The sequence below is a fragment of the Oryzias latipes genome, chromosome 1 (assembly GCF_053564925.1).
Source record: "Oryzias latipes strain Hd-rR chromosome 1, Olatipes_Hd-rR_3.1".
NCBI classification, from domain to species: Eukaryota; Metazoa; Chordata; class Actinopteri; order Beloniformes; family Adrianichthyidae; genus Oryzias; species Oryzias latipes.
Genome location: NC_136237.1, coordinates 33,926,799 through 33,952,757, shown reverse-complemented (window position 1 = coordinate 33,952,757; position 25,959 = coordinate 33,926,799). Strand labels below are relative to the sequence as shown.

The window sequence follows — 25,959 nt, the reverse complement described above, 5'->3', positions numbered from 1 at the left end:
CTTCAATTGCTGCTTTACTTCCGTTGTGAGTTAATGTGTTGTGAGGTAAGTTAATGTGTTGTGTTGTGACCCTTCTGGGCATGAGTTAATGTGTTGTGTTGTGAGTTAATGTGTTGTGTTGTGAGTTATTGTGTTGTGTTGTGAGTTAATGTGTTGTGAGTTATTGTGTTGTGTTGTGAGTTAATGTGTTGTGTTGTGAGTTATTGTGTTGTGTTGTGAGTTAATGTGTTGTGTTGTGAGTTAATGTGTTGTGTTGTGAGCTATTGTGTTGTGTTGTGAGTTAATGTGTTGTGTGTTGAGTTAATGTGTTGTGTGTAAAGTTAATGTGTTGTGTGTAAAGTTAATGTGTTGTGTTGTGACCCTTCTGGGCCACCGTATATTAGTCTTTACTGCTACTGCAGCACACAATGTAAACATGGTATCATTTACACGTGTTTATTTGAAATAGATGTTATATCATATTATAACTTTTCATCACATATAAGTATTACTTTATATTTGGAATACTGTACTAGTCCTAGTCCATACAAGTGTTCTAAATTTTAAAATACTCATTAGGTTACAGTGTTGGTTGATGTTATCAATTTTCTGATAAATTATAGGGCAAGATAAAGTATTTTCATTTGACCGTTACAGTATTTGATTTACATGGCAATACTTTATGTAACCAGATGCTTCAATATTTAGTAAAATGTTTGTTGTTAATATTTAAAGAGTTTTTTAAATGTCCATCATAAGAGGCAGTTGATATTAGATGTATAGAAGAAATAAAGACGTAAGTGCTGACATCAGAGTAGGTTTCGTTGCTGTTGAATATTGGTATCGAAGGACAACCAAAATTTGGGGAGGACAACCAAATATTTCTTGCCAGACAACCATTTTTTTTTTTCTTATTTCCAATGCTGAGATTCATGGTACAGAGGTAGAGTGCTGCTGCTCTGCACGCCCATGTGTCGAAGTGTCCTTCGGCAAGACACTGAACCCCACATTTCTCCTAGTGGTTATAGGTTGGTGCCAGTGTTCGGCAGCAGTGTGTGTAAATGGGTGAGTGGGACTGGAAAGCGCTTTGCGCCTCAAGAAAGGCAGAAAAGCGCTCTATATGTGTACGCCATTTACAATTTTAAATGACATGGCTCCAGTTACATTTGTTTACAAACAACTTTCCAACTGGAAGTTAGCTGTTCATTGTTCACCTTCCCTAAACCTTCTTGCTGTGAGAAAATGCAAATGATCCTCATTTCCTTTTAGCCATATTTGCTTTTATATATTTAAAATGACTGTCTATTTTTCTTTACAAACACTGCATACTCAACAATTCTTGCCTTAAAGCTTTAAATACCATATGTTTGCAATCCAATTTGTCATTTATCCTTGTAATACGGAATGCCTTATTTCTCTCCTGACTGTCTGCCTCTGTGGTCTGTGGGTGTGAAGGGGAAAAAAAACAGAAGAGGGCGGGGCCGGGCGGGGAGTGATGGGAGGAGCCATCATCTGGCGCTCCGGTTGGTGGAGATTGACGTATCCGAGGCCACTTCCTGGTCTGCCTGCTCTCCGGGAGGAGGAGAGCCAGACTGCAGTGTTGTTAGTTTGAACAAAATGGCTGCGAGACCGCTGTCAAAGAGAGCCTACTGAACGCCTACCGTGAGTGTCTGCTCCACCGTCTGGATCCACAGAGAATGTATTTTTTGGAGCCGTTACTCACTCTGGATTCGCGGTAGCCAGCCCGTCCCTAGTCGTCCAAGCGACGACTTAGACGATAACATTTCTTTTGCACTTTAAAACAAGTTGGCTGGCTGGCTGACAGACGACTGTCGGCTTGCTTACCGATAACTCATTGGCAAATTTTTTTTTAACGAAAACTGCCCGAATTCTCCGGTTTTTGCATAACCTCGCAACAGTCGACGACTGCCAACGTCAACCAGCTAACAATAGCTTGCATAATTTAGCTGCTTTTAAAGTCTTTTATTCGTTTTTTTGTTTGTGTTATTACTAGTGGTGCTTGTTCGACCCCCTTCCCCGCCCCCAGTTATATTGTGACGTTTTAACAAACTGTTCTTTTTTTGGCGTGTACAAAATTTGCTGCCTATTTTTTATTGCATTTTTTTTCTTTTGCTTATATAAGCAGAAATTACCGTACTTGCTGTGTATATATCTGGCTGAATAGCCGTTGTTTACCTCGATATTCTGACACCAAGCTGCTTCAGCAGCAGCAGTCGGCTTACCAATCAAGTCTGACGTCTAAATCTTTGCTCCATCTCTTCTTTACGGGTATCTAAAAATAGATAAATAATAAAAACAAAAACGTCGGAAATACTTTTTTTTTCTGCCATGCACAGAATCTTCGTTAATAAGCGGCCAAAGCTGTGATTAATGCAAGGTAAGTACGTCTTAATGATTATTGTGTAAAAAATAAATGTTTGCCAAAAAAATACTTGCATGAAGTTTGAAGCAATTAATTGCAATCTATCTGTTAACCCAGCAAAAAACAAAAATGCATTATTGGGCCTGAGAGCCATTCCTTGCAAAAAATAAAACAAAACATGAGATAATATTTACATTTTTATTAGATATTGTCTAAATATTTCTGTATTTCGAGAAATCCAATTGCAACCATTTGGATTAGACATGTTCTGTTTTTGCTTTCACTCCTTTTATAAGGATTTCCAACTGAAACTAGTTTATTTAGAAAGGTATTAAAATGTGAGTGGAGAGTCCCGTGGAAATATAATGCATTTTCAAACCAACTCCAGACACTTTTTCCATTTTGAGACATTAAAATATAATGTTGAGTTGATTTCTCTACAATCATAACCATTTCCTAGATCTGTTACAGCATCCTTTCTCATTGTAGCCATACTTTTTCTAACATATGACAGTCACATTTCATTTTTTAAAACCTTTGTTAAAAATATTTAGCATCTCAAAGAAACACCTAATGTTGTAAAACAGGGTGCATTCCCATACCTCGATTCCTGGCACTGTGAAGCACAGCAATGCTGTTCCTTCAACCCCCTTGGCTCCGTGTTAAAGCTGGGTTTTCTGATTGAACTGTCGTCTTCCATTGCATCAGAATTCATCGTGTCCCCAGGCGCTGTAGGAGTATAGCTTTTAATATCTCCTCTACGCGTCTTAATTGAAGTACATAATTTCCTGTTCGGTTTTCAAACCCCAATTTCCTTTTTGTACTCTGACATTTTTGTCAAAGCTGCCTTATCTATATCGGCACACACCAGTGAGGCAATGAAAAGAAGAAAGAAAAAAAACACACACCAAGGCAATGGCACATGTAGATTCGCTGTTGGATGGTGTGCACATATTTATGGGTACATTGCACGCTTTTGTGTCCAATTCCTCTGGAATGTGCTCTGTCAGACTATAAACGTGTGACGTTTTTCAGAATAAGATGTTGTGACACACGGCTGTTGTCTCATTGCCAGATGGGCTTTGTGGCTAGTTAGTTAACGTCTTATAGTTGTTAATTAGAACTTGATCTGTCTCTGGTAAGTCCTGGACACCTGAGTTGCAAGCACAAACGCTGTTGAAACAGGAATGCAAAAAAGGAGATTTTACTAGCATGTCCTAACCAATGTCCACCTTGTAAAACCTGGTACGTTTAAATCTTTAGTTAATGCCCAAATATTCCTAACATGCAACCACTACACTATTAGTAAAATCAAGGCATGTGGACGGCAGTCAGGTCATTTCTGTGCAGACCTGGAATGTTGTTAATGGGATCGTAACCTCCAAAAGTATGTGGAGATTTTGGGTTGCAGTTGTCCAGATTAATAGTGCAAGAGACATGACTCTCATTTTAATCTATAATTTAAAAATGGCTTCAAAATAAACTCAAACATTAGAAATACACTAAAAAAGAGAAATGGATGTCCAGAGTAAATGAGTTGTATCTCTTCTTTTGGCAGCATGGTAACAGTAAATCCATTACCCGCATTGGCTCTGAATCTTGCCATGCTCTGGGCCTTTGGCGCTCACACATTGTTTTGATTAGACTGCACTGTAACAGAGCCACGGGAACAGACCCCGGCAGTAACTCCATCTGCAGCCTCTTATCTCTGAAGAGACAATATCATTAATTTAAAGGAAACAAAGCTTGGCTCTCCTCGTTTGACCCATTACGACAAGAACCAAACATTAGTCTGCCATATTTAGCCTTGTTTGCACTGCGGGCCGAGTCTAACTGTATCCAGCCTCCTTGTCTCGTGTCAACATTTAGTTTTATTTGTTTGTATATTAAGAAAAACAATTTCACTCCTCTTCAGGCATTTTGGTCATGCTTGTTTGTTTGGCTTTTTTTCCGCACTGGTGACCTTAGCCCAGGCCTTGCTGTGACAGTCACTGAGCCTGTGATTATGAGGCTTTCAAATGACTGACACAGTCCAGATAGATAACACGCTTAACACCGCCACAGGGTGCTGCTCCAGTAGGCGAGCAGTGACAGTAGAATCAGCTGGATTCAACTGGAGGCTGCCAAAAGCCATTACACTGTCTCTTGGATTTTTGTGATGCGGAAGTTAAAGGGAAAGTTTGAGACATGTCTTTGATTTATTTTTCTGCAGTTGTCAAAAAAGATTTTCCAAGCATGATTTTGGTGTCTTTTAAGATCATTGATGACAACTTTCCTTCTTGGCATTCTGTTAAATGCAAATTGCTGAGACATATTGCTTTTTAAAGATGTTTACACCTTCATATAGTCTGTTATGGTTTCGCTCCACCAGCTTGCTATTTACCTGCAAGTGGTAAAGTGTGTGGGATCTTAACAGCTCATTGATTTTTGTATTTTGGCTTAGCAAAATGCTCATCAATACAATGCCCATTGTTTGTTGTTGTATGTAAAGATGTATTTACTTATTTATTAAGTAAATTATACCTTGATGGCTGAATTGTAAAATTGAAACGGAACATATGCTTGTTTCTTGCTGGGACTGCACGTGTTTTTATGCAATCAGTTGTGCCAAATATGAAGTCGAGAGGGTGGGGATGGGGTTGTGGAGGGAGTCTGTGAGGCCCACCTAAGGAAAGGCAGTCTGGGAAAGCAGGGGGAAGGGCAAAGCGAAGCTGAAAGTGGCGAGCTGCTGCCTGCGAGTCTTGGCAGGGGTCCAGGGGAATGTTCCGTGTGCCGAGGTTTGGTGGGGCCTCCATCCCTCCCTCTGCTCCGTATCCGCTAATTGGAGAGATGTGGAGAGCAGAAGAAACCAAGGAATATCCAGCCTACAAAGCCCCCCCCCCCCCCCCCCCCCCTTCCCCACAACATTAGACAGTCTTACACATTATGTAACAGTATTTAGTTCTTCCAATGCTTCCTGGGCTTTAGGTTAAGGCTATGTAAATAGCACTATCATGTACAGCTTGTCTCTAAGCAAGGCCAGCTTAGGCTTGTCAGCTGAGGTCAGCTTTATTATTGTCTTTACTGTTAATGACTCTACTATTACCTTTGTTTACAGTCAGTTAAACTTAAGTGTTTACTTCTGCTCTGCATGTTTTCCAGATATTTTTGTTTTTGAAACATAACCAATTTAAATTAAACAGCTCAAAAAACGTGTTTTTGGAGCCGTAACCCACTGGAAATGTTCTTGTTTGTAATTGGGGATTTTATCCTGGAATGGCCCAGATAGGACCATAATACTTGCATCATGGTTTGGGGGAAAAAATAAGGTTATAACACAAGAAGAGGGTCACCAGAGACGAGGATCAGGGTTGTAGTCCAACTGTATCCAGCAAAAGAAAGGGAGGCAACATTACCATATCACTCCAAAAACAGACTAATAATGAGGGATTGGATCCATGACCAAACTTAGTACATGTGGAAATCAGGGTGGTCGGCCACCACCTGCCAGGTGAGCAGAATGACACAGAGGGCAGGAAAAGGGAGGAGCGAAACAGCAGGATATTACACCCCATACATGCAAATGCATTTTTTGATGCGCATCTACTGTTTTAGTTTTAAACAAATATTTTGTGAGGGAAACCTATTCAACAGTATATATTTGTAGAAAGCCTTATTCTTGCCACTCATGTCAAATTGATAGTAATACACAGTTTAAATAATTTCTAAATTATTTCAAGAATTCTTTTTTCCCCCAGAGATTAATGATATTGCTACTTCATGACTATTTTCCAAAGAGAAGCATTGTCTTCTGGGATGATGTGAACATCTTTAAATCATCATTCATTTAGCTCCGTCACAGTTAAAACCTGCCATTTGAGCAGCCTTTGTATAAAACACGGGGTTACTCTGCTTTGTAAATAATATTGGTTAAAAAATAATTTGTAAAAGCGTCCCCAAATTCAAAAATCCAGCACTGTTGTACTTCTTTTCACACCTTGTAGCCATGATGGTGGTAGAGGGCAGGTCTGCTTGGTCTTGTTCTGGATTTTCTTTCTTTAATGAGCTGCCACTGTGCAAAAGCTCCATTACTGACTTTTCAGAGGCAGCAGCTTAGAATTCCTGGAAACAAAACTTCATTCTGGTATTTTCATAGCACAGTTGAAACTATCTTATCCTCTCTGCTTCGCAACACCCACACGTTTGAGTTCAGAACATCTTCGCACCAGATTTCACCAAACAAAAATATTTCTGCTAGAGCCAGTTGAAGGGAAGTCTGGGTGATATAAAGTGCATCCAATAATTACACGAGCCACTCCATCTTCCCCGAGCAAAGCTTGTTTGCAAACCTGGCCTCCAGGTGAAATAAACAGCCTTGATATACTGCTCAGACTGAGTAAACATGCACACTAGCTAAGAGTTTTGGAGAGTGGCGGAGGTGTGTCGCAGCAAGAGCAGGTATTGAGGATGAATATTCTAGGGAAGAGCCAATTCGTAATGTTGCGTGTAATGGGGCTTAGAAGAGTCCTGCGGTTAATGTCACAGGAATGGTGATGTTGATGCAAAGTGGAATGACCACACACTGGTCATGGTCTACCTGTGCTATTAATTAGTATTTTTTTTAATGTGTAAACTCTAACCTTTCTTTAAGTGTTGGATGCATCTTTGCACTTTATTGCAAACCGGTTAAATCACACAAGGATTGTCTATATATATTTATTTTTTTTCTTTAGAACTTTCTGTCTACATTTAGCCTTGCCAAGTCTCTGCACCATACAATTCCCGTTTTATTCTCATTTTCTATCACCCCTGCCATATTTTCCCCTCTGTCTCTAGACACTAGTGATCAAGCAGCATGGATACTTTAGTCCCCCCCCCCCATCCTTTCATTTCGGCGTGTCTGCCAGCCTCTTTAAAGTTTCCCTCGATTTAGTTTCCCGACTCCCCCAGTGAGACTCTTTTCTGTCTGTTCCCTGTTCCAGCTCAGTCTTGTTTCTTTCTCTCCGTGCCCTGTCTGCTTCTCCAGTGGCTGTCGTTCTTAATTGGTATTGCCCCGCGTTTGTTTCATTCTGACATCCCACCTTCTTTCCTCCCGCATCCCTGGTGTAAGAAGAAAGGCATCTGACAAATTTCCTTCTGTCATTTTTTAATGGGCTTTTCTAGCCTCTTCATACCTGAACAATGTTCATAGTGTTATTTCTCCCTTTTATTTTAAACCATCACAGCCCACAATGTGGAATATTGTCATTTAGTTTTATAACAGACGTTTAAAGACAGCATATGTTTTAAAAAAAAGTTTTGTTCTCTCCTAGTTTTGTAAAACCACATGTTCCTCTCACCAATATACTGTGAAATGCCAGTAAATCTGTGCTGGAAAAAGGCCAGCTTTCAAGCTTTTGTTTGTTATGTTATTGGGATTTAAAGAAGGATGTGAACGGGGTTTTGGAAAGGCCAACTTCACAGCTCTACACTCTGTATAAAGGTGGTCAGTGGGGAGTTGCATTTACTTAGTTAGGCAACAAATGTCTTTTTAAGAACCAAAATTTGTGATGAAGAACCAGTTACCTTTGAATTTGTTTAAATTATTTTTTCTGTAAAACTGATTCCACACATCATTAGAAGCTTTATTGCTGCTTTTTTTCTCTGTTTCAGTTTTTTATTATTAGATTTAAAACTAAAGTGTTTGTGACTGCTTGCATATATTTAGACAGTAAAACAAGTTGCACTTAAACTCTCATTTTGTGCTTAAGACGTTTTTTTCAAGTAATTTTATTAACTCTGAGTCATGACTATGGAGGACTGTTTTTTATTTCTATTAAAGTACTTTTATTTTAAGATGATATACCCTTTAATTATTTTTTTATGCTTTTGCACAACAGCAATGTGACAATAATTCTGATCAACACATAGCTGTTGGACCATAATTTTGAGTTTTATTTGATAAAATCCTCATATGGCAAATGCACTGCTATAGCTCTGGACTGTTTTTGTTTGAATACTGTGTCCCTTCGCCAGATCACAGTATAACCTAATTTCACCCTGTAGATCCCTGATCCTGAAACAGAACATATTTTGCACTTTTATTCTGCCAGCTAGTTAAAATCTGAAACCTTGAGGGGAACGCAGAGAGTATCTAGGGTCACAGCTGAGGAACTGCTGGTGTCAGTGCTTTTTAGGGAGGGAGTTGGCAGTAAAAGCAACATACGGGCTAACAAAGGTTGGGGTATGGGGGTAGCTTTAATTCAACCTGAAGCAGAACTTTATTCACCTTTTATATATTTAACAAAAATTTTGACTGACACTCCAGAGCTTCCATTAACATTTCCTTAAAATGTGATTAACTACTATATGTAACACAGAGATGTAAAAAATCAGCCATCTGTGTCTGCTGACCGGCTTCATTTTTCCTACTCCATTACTCTTATTTTGACAGCAGTGTTAGTTACCTGACACAGAAGCATCACTGTCATTTAGAGGTAAAAGTGAGACTATTTTTCTAATTAACTTACAAGTTATAGGGAAAGAAAAGTCCGTCACAGACGTAATAAATGTTACCCCATGTCGCGGTCTCCGCTCACCTTCCTGCCACTTCGCCAGGAGTTTATTTGTTATTGAGGTTACCAAGTTGCATGCTTGTGTCAGATGGGTGCTACTTTTGTCAGCTTGCATAGCAGAGATCTGATGGAACCAGTGCATCACAAAATAAACAATAATTAAGCCTTGGCACTGCTTGCATATCTATTAAAATTGCAAACTCCTTTTAAATGGTGGTTGCTTCCTCTTTGCTCCAAAGATGGCAAAATATTTACTTTTGTACATATGTCTTATTTATTGTGGGAGGGGGGTGGTTGAAGGGTAACAAAGGAAACGATTATTGAAAATCCTAAAAATATCACATTAGCTGATGCACGCCCAATATTCTTTGCCTATTTTGTTAGCATCTACATTTTCGAGGCTTTAGATTAAAACTATTTTTGGACCATAGGTGCTTAGTTGTCCTACGTTTTACTTTGTCTATCAGCATGCATGCACTTTTTTATTTATTTTGTCTTCTGTATTGTCAGAGACACATCTGCACTGTCAGACTGCCTTTTTAAGGCATCTCCTAGTGTTTTGATTGACACATCTCTCCCTCTGCCAGTGGGCAGCACAGTAAGGGGGCAGACTCTGAGATGGAGCTCTTTGCTGGGTGATTTCAGTCCTGTCTGCTCCTGCTGGATGTCTGACCATCAATGATTGCTTGCACAGAGTTTATATATTCAATTGCTTGACTGGATTTTGGACTAAAACTACACACTTTTGCATTTTATTGACATAGTTTTTCTATTTTTATCAATTTACATCAATATCAATCTATTTTTATCTTTTTACAAGAGAAATGTTGTCAAGAAAATAAAAGGTATTTGTTTTTCACATGAGAACACCATGAGACAAAACCCTGTTATTGATGAATTTTTTTAAAGTTTTGTCATTGAGTTAAGTTGAGGTGTCTCAACGTTTTGGCAGCCAAGACTAAGAATTTGGATGGATTCGGATGGTCAGGGAGAAACGCAATAAAAATGTATCGGAACTATAAGAAAATGAAAAAAAATAACATCAATACTCAAAAATTATACACATATATATTTCAGAGATCAACTATCGATGCCAAATACAGTCTGAAGTGAAAGCACAGTGGTTCATACTATTTTTTTTTTTGTGAAGGCTAAACACTGAGTCTTTTTGACCCATCTCATGCATCTAAGCCAGAGGAAATAAAGGCTGCAATAAAGTGCAAGATTCATCTTTCATCTGGGCATCAGGCTTGCTATCCCAATGGAAATGCATATTTGTGAAAGTACCTCATGTCTTAGTCAGTTAGTTAGCTTAAAGATTTTTTTCTCTGGAATTCAATAGTCATTGTTCTCTTTAGATTTCTCATAAATCTTATGACAGTCTGGCTGCTTTGAAAGGAAACAGTCCTGAAGAAAAATGTTGTGGATAAATCCCTGTTTTCAGAAAATCATCTTTCTTTTTAAACCTAAAAGAAGAAGCAGAAGTTGTCAAAGGAAAAATTTGTCAGGTACTCCTGCTGTTCCAAAAGTCTCTAATATCAGAATAGTTTTTTCTCCAAGAATAAAAAGGGCTTTAGTAACAGATGTGCTCATATTTCACTTTGGTTGCTTAACTACTTACTGTTCAAAGGAAATGAGGCTCATCTTTAAATGCGTAGAAATGTTACTGTGTGTATTTAAATCACTGAATATCTCTGTATGTCCTCCATATATACAGTATGTTTGCATAGTTGTAAATGCACAAAGGTGTTTTGAATTATTATGGAAATGACATAAAATGAAATTTCTCAATGGAAAAAAAACATATTTTTAAAAATCCTTACAAAACGTTTTAATTGTCTTCAGCTTGGACTGCGATGAAAATAAGGACGTTTAAATGTATATATTTTGTAATTATTTTTTGGTATCAACAAAGGCGGATTATATGTTTATCTAGTGATGACTACAATGAACACTGCTGTGGATTTGTCTAGTGCATAAAAATCTGTACACAATCGTAGTGATTGTTAGTTTCATGCAGTCCTTCTTTCTTTTCCCAACAGCTGAGAGAAGCTAGCGACACAAAAAAAGACAACCATTTGATGGAAGAAAACAGAAGGAAATATCAAGAGGAAAAGACCAAGAAGGACCTTGCTCAAAAAAAGGTGAACAACTTTTTTTCAAAGTGATCCTTTTTTGTATTCCATAAATTATGAACATCTGTTAGAGCTTCAATAGCACAAATAATAACCTTTAACTTACCACTTTTAAAGCAATAAAGAACACAAAGGATGTTTTAGTTGAACATCTGGTTTTCTTTGTTTGTGGAACCAGACTGAACAGTAAATGGCATAATAAGATGAACAAATGTGTTTCTTAGACAAAATGCGGATTTATAACAATGCTTCTGCTGTATGTTACTTTGTAATTTTTATTTCTGTTTTGCTTTTTTGCAGGCTGCTGAACAGAAACCCAAAGGTGAGGGTCTTGTTCTACAAAATTACTCTTTGTATTTAGCTGTTCATTCCAGTCACTCGTGCATAAATCAGCTCTGATTACCACACACTAATCTACAGTTACACACTCACTTACACACTGATCCAGAAGGAGTCACGGTTAGGCACATATATGCGCAATTGTTACAGGGTTTTTTTCCTGAGCACAATCAAGCACACATCAGTGCAAATACAGTTGAATGTAATGCAAAGTGATGTTTAGTGTGCCCGCAGCATTAGGCAGTGAAGCGTGAGGGCACCTAGACAGCTCAGCCAGCGAAGTGTTGCTGAACTGAGGGGGATGGGATAAAGACCGAGCAAGAGGCACACTCGGTTCAAGAAGGACATGGAGTTCAGCTGGAAAGCCGAGAGAATGAGAATTCAAAGCGAAAGTCTTCACATGCCATTCATACTTGTGCATTTTCTGGGTTTCAAAACCAGTTTTAGTTTCCTGTGACATGCCAGCAAATGATCTTATTGGTGTACATTTATCTTAAAGAAAAATTCAATGCTGAAAACGAAGAATTGTCTTGTGTAGTCATATTGCTGGTGGTTGTGGAGAAAATGCAGGCTTAAATGTTAAATGGTGTCAGATTTTTTACACTATAAGGCACTTAAAATACATTTTTTTTTCTTTTCTAAAAACGACGATGTGCTTTATATTCCCAGTGCCTTTTGTTTGGATTAATTCTTGTTGTGCTTACTGATATGGAAGCGATTTTGAGAGGTCCACTGCGGTTTGTCAAAATGTTTGACACCGCGGCTGACATGTAGCTGTGTTGGATTGTGTGTTTGCGTTGTTTTTTTTTACAGGTTAATTACAGTGTTGAGAGTTGGCATAGTCACAGAAACATTTGTTTAAGCGGTATCGGTTGTTTTTTTACGTGTTGCAAATAAAGTTGGAAAATCACCGGTATTGTGAATACGTTGATGCTCCTAGTGTAGCTAGAGTGTAGCTTGTCATAAACAAGAATTAGAATAACTGTGAGCTCAGTTAAGTCTGACTGACTGAACATATCTCCAACTCTTTTGTCTCACTTAATGCACCCTGTATTTTGGTGGGCCTTACATATGACATCAATTTGATGACAGACCATTCAGTTACAGTGCACCTAATAATCAGGTGCACCCTAAAGTGCAAAAAATACGGTGAGTCAAACAAGTATTTGAACAACTGAAATTGGCCCATAACAAATTTGTATTTGCATCTCCCACTCATCATCAGCCATTCTTTTTTTTTTAATCCATTTTCTTTTTCAAAGATCATTTTCATAAACGGAATTAAGCAAAACCATAATTTTTTCCACTAAAGTTCATTTAATATGGATTGCTATTTTATTAGCTATTTAGACATATACTTAAATGGCTTGAACAGTGCTGGTATTATGTTGAACCAGGAACATTACAAAATTTGAACACACACAGCTCTGTTAGTTTTTATGTTTACACAAGGACTTATGGATGAAGAATAATGGAGAAGATAATCCTAAACCTTTTCATAATACATTAAATTAATCAAATCAATCTTTATTTATTAAAAAAAAGAGCTTCTCATACCTTGCGCAACTTGAGGCGCTTTAACATCTAAAACAAGAAACAAAACAAAAATACACAATATTACAATAAAAAGCCAACCCACCCTTCAATCTTCCCATGGGTATCTTGAAGAGCTTTACCAGTAATTTAAAATGTCTTTTTTCATATATGCTATTTTTTGCAATTGCTTGATTCAAACTGAGTACAACTTGTATGAATTTATAGAAAAGTGGTGACATTTAAATCAAAAAATGTTCAGCCATCTATGTGTTGCTTTCATAAGGGTAGCCCCTCCTTTCTTCTTGGTTCTAGTTTTCCTAAATTGATCCTGAAGATGTCAGACTAGTTGCATGATATGTGGTCAAATGTCTACTTTGTACAGGGCTAAACAAAAGTAGATGCTACAGTTGTAGAGAGTTTGAATTAAAAGTAATTAAATTGGAAACAATTTAATAACTGCTGTGCTAAAATAACTGCTGTGAGTCAGACGTTTCTCTAATGCAAAAAGAAATAAAGGTATTTACTCTGTGAAGTGTTTAATGAAAGAGAGAAGGGAAGGAACTAGAAAAAAGAAAGTGTTGTTTTTTCTTTTTAAGTGGTACTCAAATAAACCAAAGGGGAACGAGCCAAACGAAAGAGGCCTTTTTAAGGACTGATTGTAAAGGTAGCCATCTGGTCTTCTTTGAATATAGTCCTAACCTGTCCTCTGGAATATCTGTTAAAAGAAAGGCTGCATCATCTGGAATGAGATGAAGTTTCATGCGTGACACTAAACAATAAAGGTGTGCATATGCGGAAAGGACAGAAATCTGTATGCCGTATGGATTTGTGTGTTTCCATCCGTATCAGTAAATCCTGCCTGCCTTTTACTCTTTCAGGTATTCATAGTCGCACATACAAACTCCCTCCACTTCCCATCACCCTTTGTCTGCTTTCCTCTCTGTAGGCCCGCTTGGTCCCAGGAATTTCAATTTGTTTGCGGTAATCGATCTCGGCCCGCCGTGTTCATATGTATGAAAATGAGATAAAGCTTTGGCACACTGGAATTAACTTCCCTGCCCTCAATTAGGCACAGAGCTTCACCAAATGCAGGCTTCCACTGTCCCATTGCCCCAGCCCACCTCCCCCACTCAAATTTGGGCTTGCCTTCTGATGTCAGGTCCTCCTATTCTTCTTCACCCGATCTCTATTACCTCAGAGTTATGCTAATTATTTACCACAAGCACAAAAACAGCTTCACCATGATCTCTACCACCACTGCACTATCACTTAAGTTTATTTTCTGCACGTACCTGCCAACACTGACCAAACATGCACATGCCAGCATGAATACAGACACTGCTGCATTTTGTTCTCAATTACTCACTGCAGCTAAAACATATGTACATTTCTTCTTAATGTATGGCTATTCCCACTAATTGAAGCAAACATTTGTGTTTAACGTAATTGTTTAAAATCTACCATTGGAATACATATTAATATGGTTTATCTCTGAGTGTCTGCATATATACTACAATTTTACTATGCCAATATAGACAATGGTTCTTTACATTTTAAAGCAAAACTGACTAAAAGCACATTTTTAAAGCCTCACTACAACTCTGGCTGATGTCCGTCCGTCCATCCATCCATCCATTTTCTATTCCCGCTTGTTCCTGTTTAGGGTCACAAGTATGTTGATCCTACCCAGCAACTGTCAAGTTTGCCAGTCCATCAAAGGACTTCAAGTGATGTATGATTAGAAAATCAACCCCAACCATTTCTATTCTTCATATACTTCACACACCATAGAAATTGATGAACTTCAACTCCTGTCATTAACTTGGTTCTTATTCTTCCACTGCATTTTGACTTTTGTTATACTTAATATACCTACATGAAGCTCAGCCTAATAAACTACATCTAAAGAAAAACATATTTGCACGGTGTCGTCATGGTGATAACAATATTATAATTCTTAAAGTGGCGAGAGACGCACTTAAACCCAAGTGCCCTCTCATTTTGTGTTGGATTAATTTGCAATTTCACATGCTATCAATTGCGTCAACACTTCTAAAATGTAATTTCATGAACTGCAATTTAATTAGAGGCTAATTTACTTTAGCATTTTAGCTGCTTTTCTTTCTTTGGTTAAACATATTTATAAACATGCAATGAATTAATTGTGTAAAGCTTGTGAATTACGTCCAGTAGATTTATGACTGAATGGCATAATTGTTTTTCCTCCATCCCCCATTTGTTTCTCTATGTATGTCAAGCGGCAGAATGGATGGAAGGAGATAAAAAGAACAAGAGGAGTCCTCAGATTTGAATAATGCTCTCCTCCTTGTTTATTCATGTTGTATGATCACTCACACGCATAAACACAAGACCCCCCCTTCTTATTCCCACACCCCCTACAGTGAGCTACTTAAGTTAAATATTAGCCAGCTTATTGGAATGTACCACATCTTAGACAATGCATCAGGTCAGCCTTTTCTTTAGTAAAAAGCGAGTTAGATTTACTGTACATGCTACTAAAAGTTTAAACAATTTGGATTCTCTTTAAATGCTCTTTAAACAGAGCATTATTACACAACTTTGTGTTTAAATTAATGTAATTAATGCATCACATTCTTTCTTCCCCAATGTAGGAGCTGACGTTCATGCAGAATTTGGGCTGTTGATTAAAGAGTTGCATCACCGTAGTTCTTCCTTTTCTTCTCACATTACATCACATAACCGTGGAAATGGCCAACGTCTTAATTTTGGCTTCCTTTACTTGAATTTTTTTGGCCAAGTTGTTCGAACCAAGACGGTTATTTGCAAAACTAGGCTCAAAGCTAATACTTGCTGCATTGATATTAGCTTATCAATGGAAAGATCTACACAAGTCCTTGGAGCAGTTTATCATACATAATTTGCAGCTATCACATCAGAAATGTAAGCTTTCTGAATCTTAATTACTGCCTTCAAGTTATACATTTTATATCTCATTTTATAATTTTTTATTACTTTTCTTGTTGGAGTGACGGCTAACTGTGAGGTTTCAATAAATGTGGAGTTTCTTTGGGAATGCCAGTGATGTTCCTCCCAGAGAGGAAATACAAGGCTTACATTTAAAGTAAATAAAATAAAAAGTGGCCTGGACATGGAATAGGAAGACTAATTAAGAGAGTGCAAGAGGTGTTATATGGAAAGGGGGTGCAGGAGGTCACATGAGGCACAGGGAAGTCTCTATAGCAACAACCCCTTATAGGACAGTTGAATGGTGAGAAAGGCATGCGTTTGCATGCGTAAGGACAGACTTTTTTTCTCTCTCTACTAACGTGCACAGATGGGGCCGTCTATAGGCACATCCAGTTGAGTGCATAGACACAAATGCACATGCCTTTAATAATTTCAGTAGCACAAGATCCTCTTACCATTTATGAAATTTGTCTAACTGGATGTTGGCTCAGTTTGGTGGGTTAAAATATTGTTTATTTAAGCTTATATCAGTCATGTTGTTCAGTTGCAAGACATTCAAACTTCTTTTCTGTTGTACATTTTTTTTTTTTACATTTTATGTAATTTGATGTACTTACCATTTACCAAAGTAGTGTTGTACAGGTTTTTTTTTCTGTTTTAGAAGTAACTTTTCCCTATGCATGTTTTTTGCATATGACACCATAAAATCACATTTTAAACAATATCCTTTTACTTAGTGTAGATGTAAACATTAGAAGTGTCTTTTTGATTTTTTTTTTCTCTATAGTAGTTCTCAGCTGTAATTTGATTAAGAAAGGCACCGTTGTAAAGCACAGAGGCCTGTGTTGTTGCTGCCCTGCTCCCCCTACACAAACAATGCTGCATAATAAAATGTGGCTCTGCATACAATGGACAAAACCTGCACTGCATGGCACCGAGCTCTGGGAGCATGACCGTTTCTGACATTAACGTACATCTCATCTCATGCCAGCTGGCCTTGTTCTAGATTTTCTACATCCCAATTTCTTATGCATTTCCTTTTGTCATTATTACCCCCACCACCACCACATTTTCTATTCACTTGTATTTTTATTCTTAAACTACCGCTAAATCGCTCTGTCTCTTATAGCTTCTAATTAAACATTTAATGTTAAGAAAGACTGTAATTAAAAGGCTGGTGCACAGTTGCTGGGAAAGCTTCATCATGAAAATTTAATGGAATTTATACTGAACTTGATACAGATGGTTATTTAATTGGCTCTCATTTACAGGCTCAGTAAGATGTGTGAAGGTCATGACCATCATAGGAAAGTTTTAAAGCCCACACATTTCAAATTCACTGATACTCTCATCCAGAAGGGCTAGTGAAAGTACAATCAAAATTTATTGTTCCTTTTCCCCTTATTAAAGAGTTTTGGGAGTAAAAAACATTCTTTTGGGTTGTAAAACAGGCAAATGAAGTTTGTTTTTATATTTAGCAAATTAGAAAATGAGGCTAAAAACTAGTAACCTTTGATTTAAACATGGGAACCGCCACTGAAAAGTTGAGATGTACTGAAACTCTGCATCTGTAGATCTCTTGCATAAGTCTTGAGCTAGAATGTTGAAATTTTCAGGGCCAGCTCTACTACTGCTGAACTGTCATCTATTATTAAATTGTAAAAGTTCAATACAAATGACCTTTAACAACGAAAGATATGTTCAAATCGGTGGACTTTTTAAAAAGGGGCTGATTATGTTTCTGTCTTTTTGTTAGTTAATTTTCAAGTCTTGTTTTTCCATTCCATTGTTCATGTACACAGACTTTACAAAGAAATTGGATAATTGAACAATAATTAGCTATTATTGCTTCAGCTGTGCTACTTTGATATTTATTTTTTGTTGGAATTTAATTATCTTTAAAATAGTTTAATAGCTTAAATGTTTTGTATCACTGCGCGGGCTTCTTTAAAACAACCTTTAGCTTAATCATTTGGATAAAAACAAGCGGTAAGAGGTGACATTTCTCTCTGAACTGATGCTTTATTCAACCCTTCGGAAAGATCAGCATATATGTATTGCAGAATATTGACTGCAGCGGTAGTGCGGCAAGACGCGGGATATTTGGAAATGCATTGTTACAAATAGTTAGTTTTTTGTGAGAAAAGCGAACCAAATTGGAAAAAAACAAGACTTAAGGACTAAACTCTGGTTACTATTTAGTTCTTTTGTCAGTGACAATGGTATAAGCAGGTTAATTGCCTTTGCAGTATGCATTATCACTTTTTAACACACTTCAAGCTTCGCGTCGGACTGTTCAGGCTTCCACGGCGTGCTTTAAAAAGTGATAATGCATACCTCGTCGGCCATTAACCCTTACTTGATGCACACCCAGAAGCCAATCAGAATCAAGTAGTCACCCCGGACCATGGTATAATCATAGTTGAAAGACCATCGTTTTTACAATACATCAAAAGAAGATCAGAGTGAGTCTTTAGGTGCAGAAGTCGACTTCTACTTGTTCTGGTTTTAAAATACTGGTACCTTTTTGTAGTCTTTACTAATACCTGAAGGATTGAGAAAAGTGAAATGTCAGTGGAGGAACTAGTCTCCAGCTAGAAAGGGATGTTTGTTGTGTGATGGGGAGAGACTAAGAAAAAATATTGAAGCAAATTGGAATCGTAAACAGAATTATGTAGTAGCCACAGAAATACAGAGCCACAAAAAAGTAAGAAAATAAAGAAAGAGCTATTGAGCAAGTTGCTTATTGAAGGACTAGGAATAAATGGAGTAAACGGATTAGGTCAGACAGGGAGAACCAGAGAGAAAAGGAGGTGTGTGGGGGGGTAGTATTCAGCAGCCTGTTGTCTGATTGGCTCAGACAGCATCAGGCAGACTGAGTTGAATTTAATCAGGGATGTGCGTCACCAACTGCATTTCCAAGTCAGCACCCAGCCAGATACTGCTGGGCAAGCACACTCTGCGTATTCCTCTAAAATCTCATCTGTTAAGTTAGTAACAGACAACTGTTTATGTATATTCTTGCATGACTAAAGTCATTTTTAAAATTTCTTCAAGCAGCTAAGCTTGTGCCTTAGGGAAATTCACGTTCATATAAAGATCACTGATGCATTACAGATGTGAAGGGCTATAAAAACTTAATTAAATGACATTCACTGCACTTTGTTGTATAATTCTATTTCTATTTCTGTCAAAATGATGTTTCTACCTGATACTTGTGTGTTTGGAGGTTTTAGCTGCAGGCATCTTAAGACGGCCTCTGCCTTTATCTGCCTTTATCTGCTCCTTTTCACAGACTCTTTGCATCCAGAGCAAATGTCTCTGCACTCAGAATTTATTTTAACCTCCAGTGTGGTTGTGTTAGCCGTGCTGTAGTTCATGACTATACACACACACTGCTTGGCTGGGATTTTAAATGTACAAAATACTTGAATATTTTGAGATTTTAGAGAAAAGCATTTTTAGCCTTGAAACATAAAGATATTTTTTGTGTTTTCTCTTATTTATTGTTATGTTTATGGTCTTAGAATATTTCAGAAAGATTCCAAAGCTTGTGAATTTATTTTATATATATTTTTTCTTTGGTTGCCAGTTGTCCAAAAACCAAGTCTTGTTGATTGTACCTATTAGACCAATACGATGTCAGACAGCATTGAACGAGGAGTAACTGTCACTACATGCTCTGCATGTTTGCTGGGAGAACAAAAACAATGAAAGATTCACACAGACAGGATACATTTCCTCTATAGTCTTTGAAGAATACAGTGTGTTTGAACCTGGGTATAGATGCCAGTTGTTGTCTGTGAACAAAATTAGTATTTACTCTGTTTTGTGTGTTTTTGCTAAATAAGGTTTCCACATAATCCCAGTTACATTATTACCATGCTAACTTGCATAACTCAAGAAACCTTAAGAGTTTTACAAATTCCCACCCCGGTCATCTTTTTAGCTATTATAAAGGCTTTCACAGTGGTCTTTTAATTATGATTATTTCATTTTTAGCCAAAAAAAAACTATATTGTTTTTTAGGACATATTTTCTACAGAGTTCCATTCTTCAATGATCTCCGTAGAAACTCAAGCAGTAGTTCATTAGGAATTCGCATTTGACTTGTGGCCGTGACTGAAAAAACAGCATATTTTCGTTTCTTTCTGATTCACGATAAGAGGAAAGAAATGCGCAGAAAGGCAATGTTAATCTTAATTTTCTTCACATGTTCATCGTCATCAGACAAATGCCACAAGAACATGTTAAAAACACCAAAACACCATTTTCATCAAAGTGGGTCATTATAGAATGACTATTTTTATAGCACAGCTCATGTCGTTTTTCATGTAGCTCATGTAGGATGTTAAAAGTGAGCACTTCTGAAGCATAGAATCTCCGTATTTAAAAAAAAATCTGACTGTCTGTCTGTCTGTCTGCGTGTGTTTTTTCTGTGTGTGCATGCTGGTGTGTTGTCTCTGTCCAGTGCCAGAGCCTGCTCCCACTAAGCCCAGTCCTGGTCCATCTCACCACCTTCACCCTACCAGCCCCACGCTGCCCCTTTCCTCCTCCTCTTCTTCTTCTGGCAATGGCAAGCGCCTCCCCTGCAGTAGCCAACTCTCGACTCCGACTCCCCCTCAGCAGCAGTGCCAATTGTCCCCTGCCAGTACCCGCTATCCGGCCAGAGAAGTCCCCCCACGCTTCCGTCAGCAAGAGCAGAAGCAGCTATTGAAGAGAGGCCAGCCCCTGCCTGCGGGAGCCCTCGGCGCTTTCACTCTCTCCTCTTCCTCCCCCGCCTCTTCTTCACTCTCGTCCTCTAACTCCTCTTCTTCTACAAGTACCAGCAGTGCTACCCTAGACTCGGCCACATCTCCTGCCAGCAAACACCACCCAGGTTTGTGTCGGCACAGTTTGTTTCAATGGAGCAAATTTCTGCTAACTTTTCTTGCCTTCCTTAATAAATGTATGGGATTGCCCTTTTCTTATTTCAAATTTTAGTCAGAAAAGTTGTTTTTTCCTGTCAGTAGTGTTGTAAATACTTTATTTACCATACACACACATACTGCACATCTATTATGCTTATTTAACCTCTTAAGACCCGCACTCAAAGAAGTGACTGCTGTGGTAATATAACCCAAACTGCGATGTCCACGCATGTGGGCGCCAGGTCTTAGGAGGTTAAGACTGCATGTGAGTAAAGCAGTATTTTTGGCTGTATTGGCAACACCGTATTAAAACTTTAAGCAGCTCTCATGCACTACCCTTTAACAAATAATGAGCCATCAAGTCAACAGTAATGATACATGATCCCAAAAATGGCACATTTGTTTTTATAAAAGATTCTTAATGATCTACTTAGCCAGTTATGGGCTGTAAATGGACCCCTTGGTAACCCAGAGGATCACTAATAGTTTGCGTGTTTGTGCTGTTGTGTATTTGTGTAAGTAATGTATTGGTTTAGTTAGTTGTGCCATTGTTAAAGCTTTTTATGTCAACGGTTATGTCTGGATTTTGCCGTCAGCATGTCATGAGAGCTCTTAGATGATATGTTTGGTCATTTAAGTGGTCCTAACCATCTGTCTGATGAAGGCAGTGCATCACACTCTTCCCCAGCACTTGTGTCTTTGAACGTAACAGATTGTGAGTATCTGGCTGCCTCTTTGTGGAATTTCTCTTGTTTTCCACGTTTTAAGCTTTCCTTTGATCAACACTGTTTTGCCACTGCACAGCCTTTAATTACTGACTAAACATTTGCTGAAAAAACACCAGGCTCTTGGTAAAAGCAGATCCACATCAGGTGACAATGCAGAGAAGTGTTTCACCAGAAACCACATCAAACAAAAAGTTAAAATTACTTGTAATTGTTTATTCTAGTTATGCCTTTGTGGTTTGTTTACTTACATATTTTCTGTTGGCATTTCTATTCCTTGGTAACATTTTAAATGAAAGCAATCTTTTATAAATGTTTCTGTAAGAATTTGATGAGACATGTTGATAATTGAGACCTGATCAATTACTCAAAAAAAAACAACAACCCTAATCTGGTTTCTGTTTTGACTTCTGCACTTGTTCAGTGGATGATTCATTCACTTTCAGTGAATTCACTTCTGATTTGAGCCACAGCCTTAATTGACAGAAGAGAAGCATGAAGACAGATGTTAGAATTAAAGAGGGATGTCTACTCTTTAGGGTTTATACCAATCAAGATTCTTTTGTTGAATATATTACCCAAAATGTCTTAGTTAAGCAGTTGTTGTCCTGGTTGCCCTTTGCTTCAGTGCCTTTTTTTCCCCGGGGGTCTTTAGTACAACACAGCCTGTGGCAGAGTTGCCATTGGCTTTTCCACCCTCTTGTTTTGTCCTAAGGGCTCCGAGTCCACAGTCTGTTCTTTTTTGTCTGCTCAGCTAATAGCTTCAAGCCGGCTCTTTTGGTGCAATGATTCTGGGCTGCATACGCTATTTACTCTTGGTTTTGAAGTGCTAGTGCAGGATTTTAGCATTTGGTTTGTCCTGGGGCCTAATTATTTACATCCCAATAAATTGCTAACTATACCTTTTAGTTAAAATCCCAGTGATTATGTCTATATAAATCTTTAAAACACGTTTGTTTCGGTTTCATGAATTTTGTTCACACGGCTCAATTTGGGATCACTTGTAATGTTGATTTGTGTTTTCTTTTGTTGCTTTTGTGTACAATTTGCCAAAACAAATTTTAGTAAATAGTTGTATTGGATGAGCATCCTGATCCAGATTCATTTTTTCTTGTTTATGCAAAGGAGTGGACACAACAGCAGACACGCAAATACATAAGTGTAGGTTCTCAGCCATAAGCAACAATATTACTGGTTTCCTGTGCTTTAGAGGTCCTATCCATCTTGGATTATTTGTTGTTTTGCTGTAGAAAATTGACCTGAAGGGAATTTTCTATTTTTTATTTTGTTTGAAACTGCCAGACCTTCACCAGTCTTATCATCAAAAATGTGAAGGTACCCCCCGCCAAATTCAAGGCCATTCGTGCATCATACTCTGACTTAACCTCTGCCCTCTCGACTGCATTTAATTGTGCCACCAGACAGTGACCCCCTGTCCCCCTCTCCTTCCCTTTGTCACACCCACTTTTCCCATCTCTCCATCTGACTGGGGACCTTTAAGTAGTCTGAAGCAGCCAGCCGCCATCCAGACAGGGTGCCTGCTAGCAGGTGTTGAAATGGGGGTCTTGTAAGACCCTGAGAAGTGCTGCACAGCAGCTGTTTGCTGGTCACCTAGACAGACAATGAAGCCAGAAGGGACTCTTTTAATTGCTCCTGAAACAAATGGCCCTTCTATTGGGCCCTTTTACAACTTAAAGGGAAGAGACCCGGAAATTTGCTATGTTTTAGGTCACTGCTGTTTAGTTCTTTAAAGACCCGCTCCAATGATTGTTCTTTGTGGTGTTTTTATCACATCCTTGTGGCATTTTTCTCATGATGGAGGACATGTATAAAGAAAATAAGCTTAAAGTTGCACTTTTAACTATTTATTTTTTCAAATGTTTGTGAATCAGGAGACAAAAAATGCAGTACGACGGCAAACCTCAAGCCCCCTGCTCCATTCCATTCTGATGCATCCACTTGTAGACGACTAGATCCATACACATCTTTGTTTTTCTCATCTGAGCTGGGATCTGGCTCAAGTGTTTACGTAAGGGTTAATGGCCGGCGAAGTGTGCGTTATTACTTTTTAACGCATGCCGTGGAAGTCTGAACCGTCCGAAATAAAAATTAAGAGTAATAACGTTAACCCGCTTATACAATGGTCACTTACAAAAGCAATACATATTAACCAGTTTTTAGTCCTTTATTCTTGTTTTTTTTCCGATTTGGATCGCTTTTCTCGACCCGCACCACCGCTGCAGTCAAGATTTGGCGATATATATATATGCTGATCTTTCCGATGGGTTGAATAAAGCATCAGTTCAGAGAGAAAGTTCACCTTTTACCGCTTGTTTTTGTCTGAGTGATGAAGCAAAAGGTTGTTTTAAAGAAGCCGGCGCAGTGATACAACACATTTAAGCTAGGTGACCGGAACTTATTTTTTCACCGTGTGGTTATCAGGTTTTAATGCACACCCAGCAGCCAATCAGAATCGAGTATTCACCCGGACCATGGTATAAAACTGGATAGCTCTGAAATTGCTCGCTGTTTTTGTTGCACTGGAAATGATAACTTGGGGTTGTGAGGATCTGAAAGTTAGCGGAGACAGTGTACACAACAGGAGGATGTGGGAAGTGTGGGCAGCCTTACTCTACAGTCCCCCCACTTGTCAGAAGCGAATTTCTAATGAACTTCTGCCACTCTGCAGAGACTATGTCCTAGAAAATGATCTTTTACAACAAATCAAAAGATTGCACGAGTGGGACTTTAAGAAAAAGTTGTGAAAATGCAACTGTAGGTTTAAATATTCAAAGTTTGATAAACACAGATGCACAAAAACCACATCCTCAAATGTGGAATTTCGTTATGATAGAACAAAAAATAAATTAGCCCTTAAATCAGCAATTCTGGTTGTTTGTGCGCTTAAGAATCATCAAACAATCAGAAGATTTCTTGGTCAAAATGAAGCCTGGGAGGTAGAGATGGCCCCTTTGTGCCTAAGCTGTGACACACTCATACCCACACAAGTGCAAGAACCCCCTGGTGGCTTCATTAATGCATCCTCTGTCAGAGAAACCAAAGAAGTCACCATGGTCCCCCTCTCTTATTTTCTCTCATCTCTCAGCAGAGGTAAACAGACATGAATGATGAGCTTTCCACCCCCTGAGACCATTCCCTCAGTCTCTTTTTCCTCCTCGCTTCCGGAAAAACAAGTACATGGCGTCCTTGATGTGAGTGGGTGTGAAGCTTTCCCTCAAAGAGAAATGGAGAGGGTCTATTTGGGGACAAAAGACCAATAAACGTCTCCTTTTTGCTTTGATTCAAGTTTTATGTCAGTCCACAGCTTGTCCATGTACATTCGACCCTGCTCTGTAGCACGTTGTCAAACAGAGGAAATCGGTTTAGTGCCACACCGTCTCTTTTCTTCTCCTGCTTTCTCCCTTCTTGTCTTTTTCCCTCAACGCTGTGTATACAGGCCCCTTCCCCCATCTCTCACTGCCACCCTCACCCATTCCCATTCTGTCACCCAGCCTTTCTCTTCATTCAGAGGGGAGGGGAGGCATTTAGTTATTGGCAGAAAGCCCACTTCTGTGATGGCAGCAAGTCCTCATTATGAGAAGTTCATCTCTTGATTGTTTCTGCTTCAACTCTTAAAAACATCATCCAATGTAGCGGCATTGTTTTTTTAGGGCTTAGACGGTTCTCTTACTTCAGCGTTTCTGTTTTACGTATACGTTTTACATCCATTTTTAGATGTAGAGGTTTAAATGAAAATTTTGCTTAAAACAAGCTCGCATGGGCTTGCCTTTTTTTTTTTAATATCCCTTTGTTTTTATATTTGACCCATTTCCCTCACAAGGCACAATCAGACTCTGCACTCGTAATTGTAACTTGAATGAACACAAGAACACATTAATCACACATGATTGCAAATGCTGGTTGGAAATAATTGCACCCTTTTTCTGTTTTTTTGTTTGTGTTTATCTTGCCTTCATGTCAGTTTCAAGTCAGTTATTTTTTTCAATCTCTCAAACCCTCGTGAAATGTTTGTCAAAGCAGTCAAATGAGGAACAAATAAGACAAATTTGTATGGTATAGTCAGATAATTTTTTATTGGACATGATTATAAAACCTATTTACTATAAATTATTATAATGTAAAGTGTAATTCAAGTTAGTCTGATCTTATAAGCTTTTAATATTCCGTTTTTGTCCCACTTGTGACACACAAACAATATTTAAATGCATCTAGACGCAAGTAAAGCCTCAGTTTCTTGTGGTTTTAGTTTATTGCCTTTGTAAAAATGTAGTGGTTGCATCCTAATTTGAACCACAGTCGTACTGAGAGGATCTGCTTTGCATGGAGCTTGGCATGCCTTGATAGTAAATCCTGCGCACTTCTTTTCAAGGATGTTTTTACTCTTTTGTCCTGAAGAAGCCAGTCTTTTTTTTCCACTGCTAAACATAGGTCTTTGAGTTTCTTTTCCTA

General features: G+C 38.3%; 1 protein-coding gene across 7 annotated transcripts in view; it reads left to right on the top strand.

Annotated features, from left to right (window-relative positions):
* Positions 1-1,485: 1,485 nt before the first annotated feature.
* tnrc6c2 (trinucleotide repeat containing adaptor 6C2) overlaps positions 1,486-25,959 on the top strand; it is a 42,439-nt gene continuing 17,965 nt past the window's right edge. For 2 of the 7 annotated variants that reach the window (XM_078946269.1, XM_020700409.3), the window contains exons 1-5: positions 1,535-1,641; positions 2,337-2,377; positions 10,938-11,039; positions 11,331-11,352; positions 20,326-20,733. In XM_078946269.1, the coding sequence (XP_078802395.1) occupies positions 10,977-11,039; positions 11,331-11,352; positions 20,326-20,733 (493 nt within the window). In that variant the 5' untranslated portion in view covers positions 1,535-1,641; positions 2,337-2,377; positions 10,938-10,976. Of the gene's footprint in view, positions 2,378-10,937; positions 11,040-11,330; positions 11,353-20,325; positions 20,734-25,959 lie in introns of all 7 variants that reach the window. The other 5 variants (XM_078946275.1, XM_011473893.4, XM_078946267.1 and 2 more) reach the window with 4 other exon arrangements.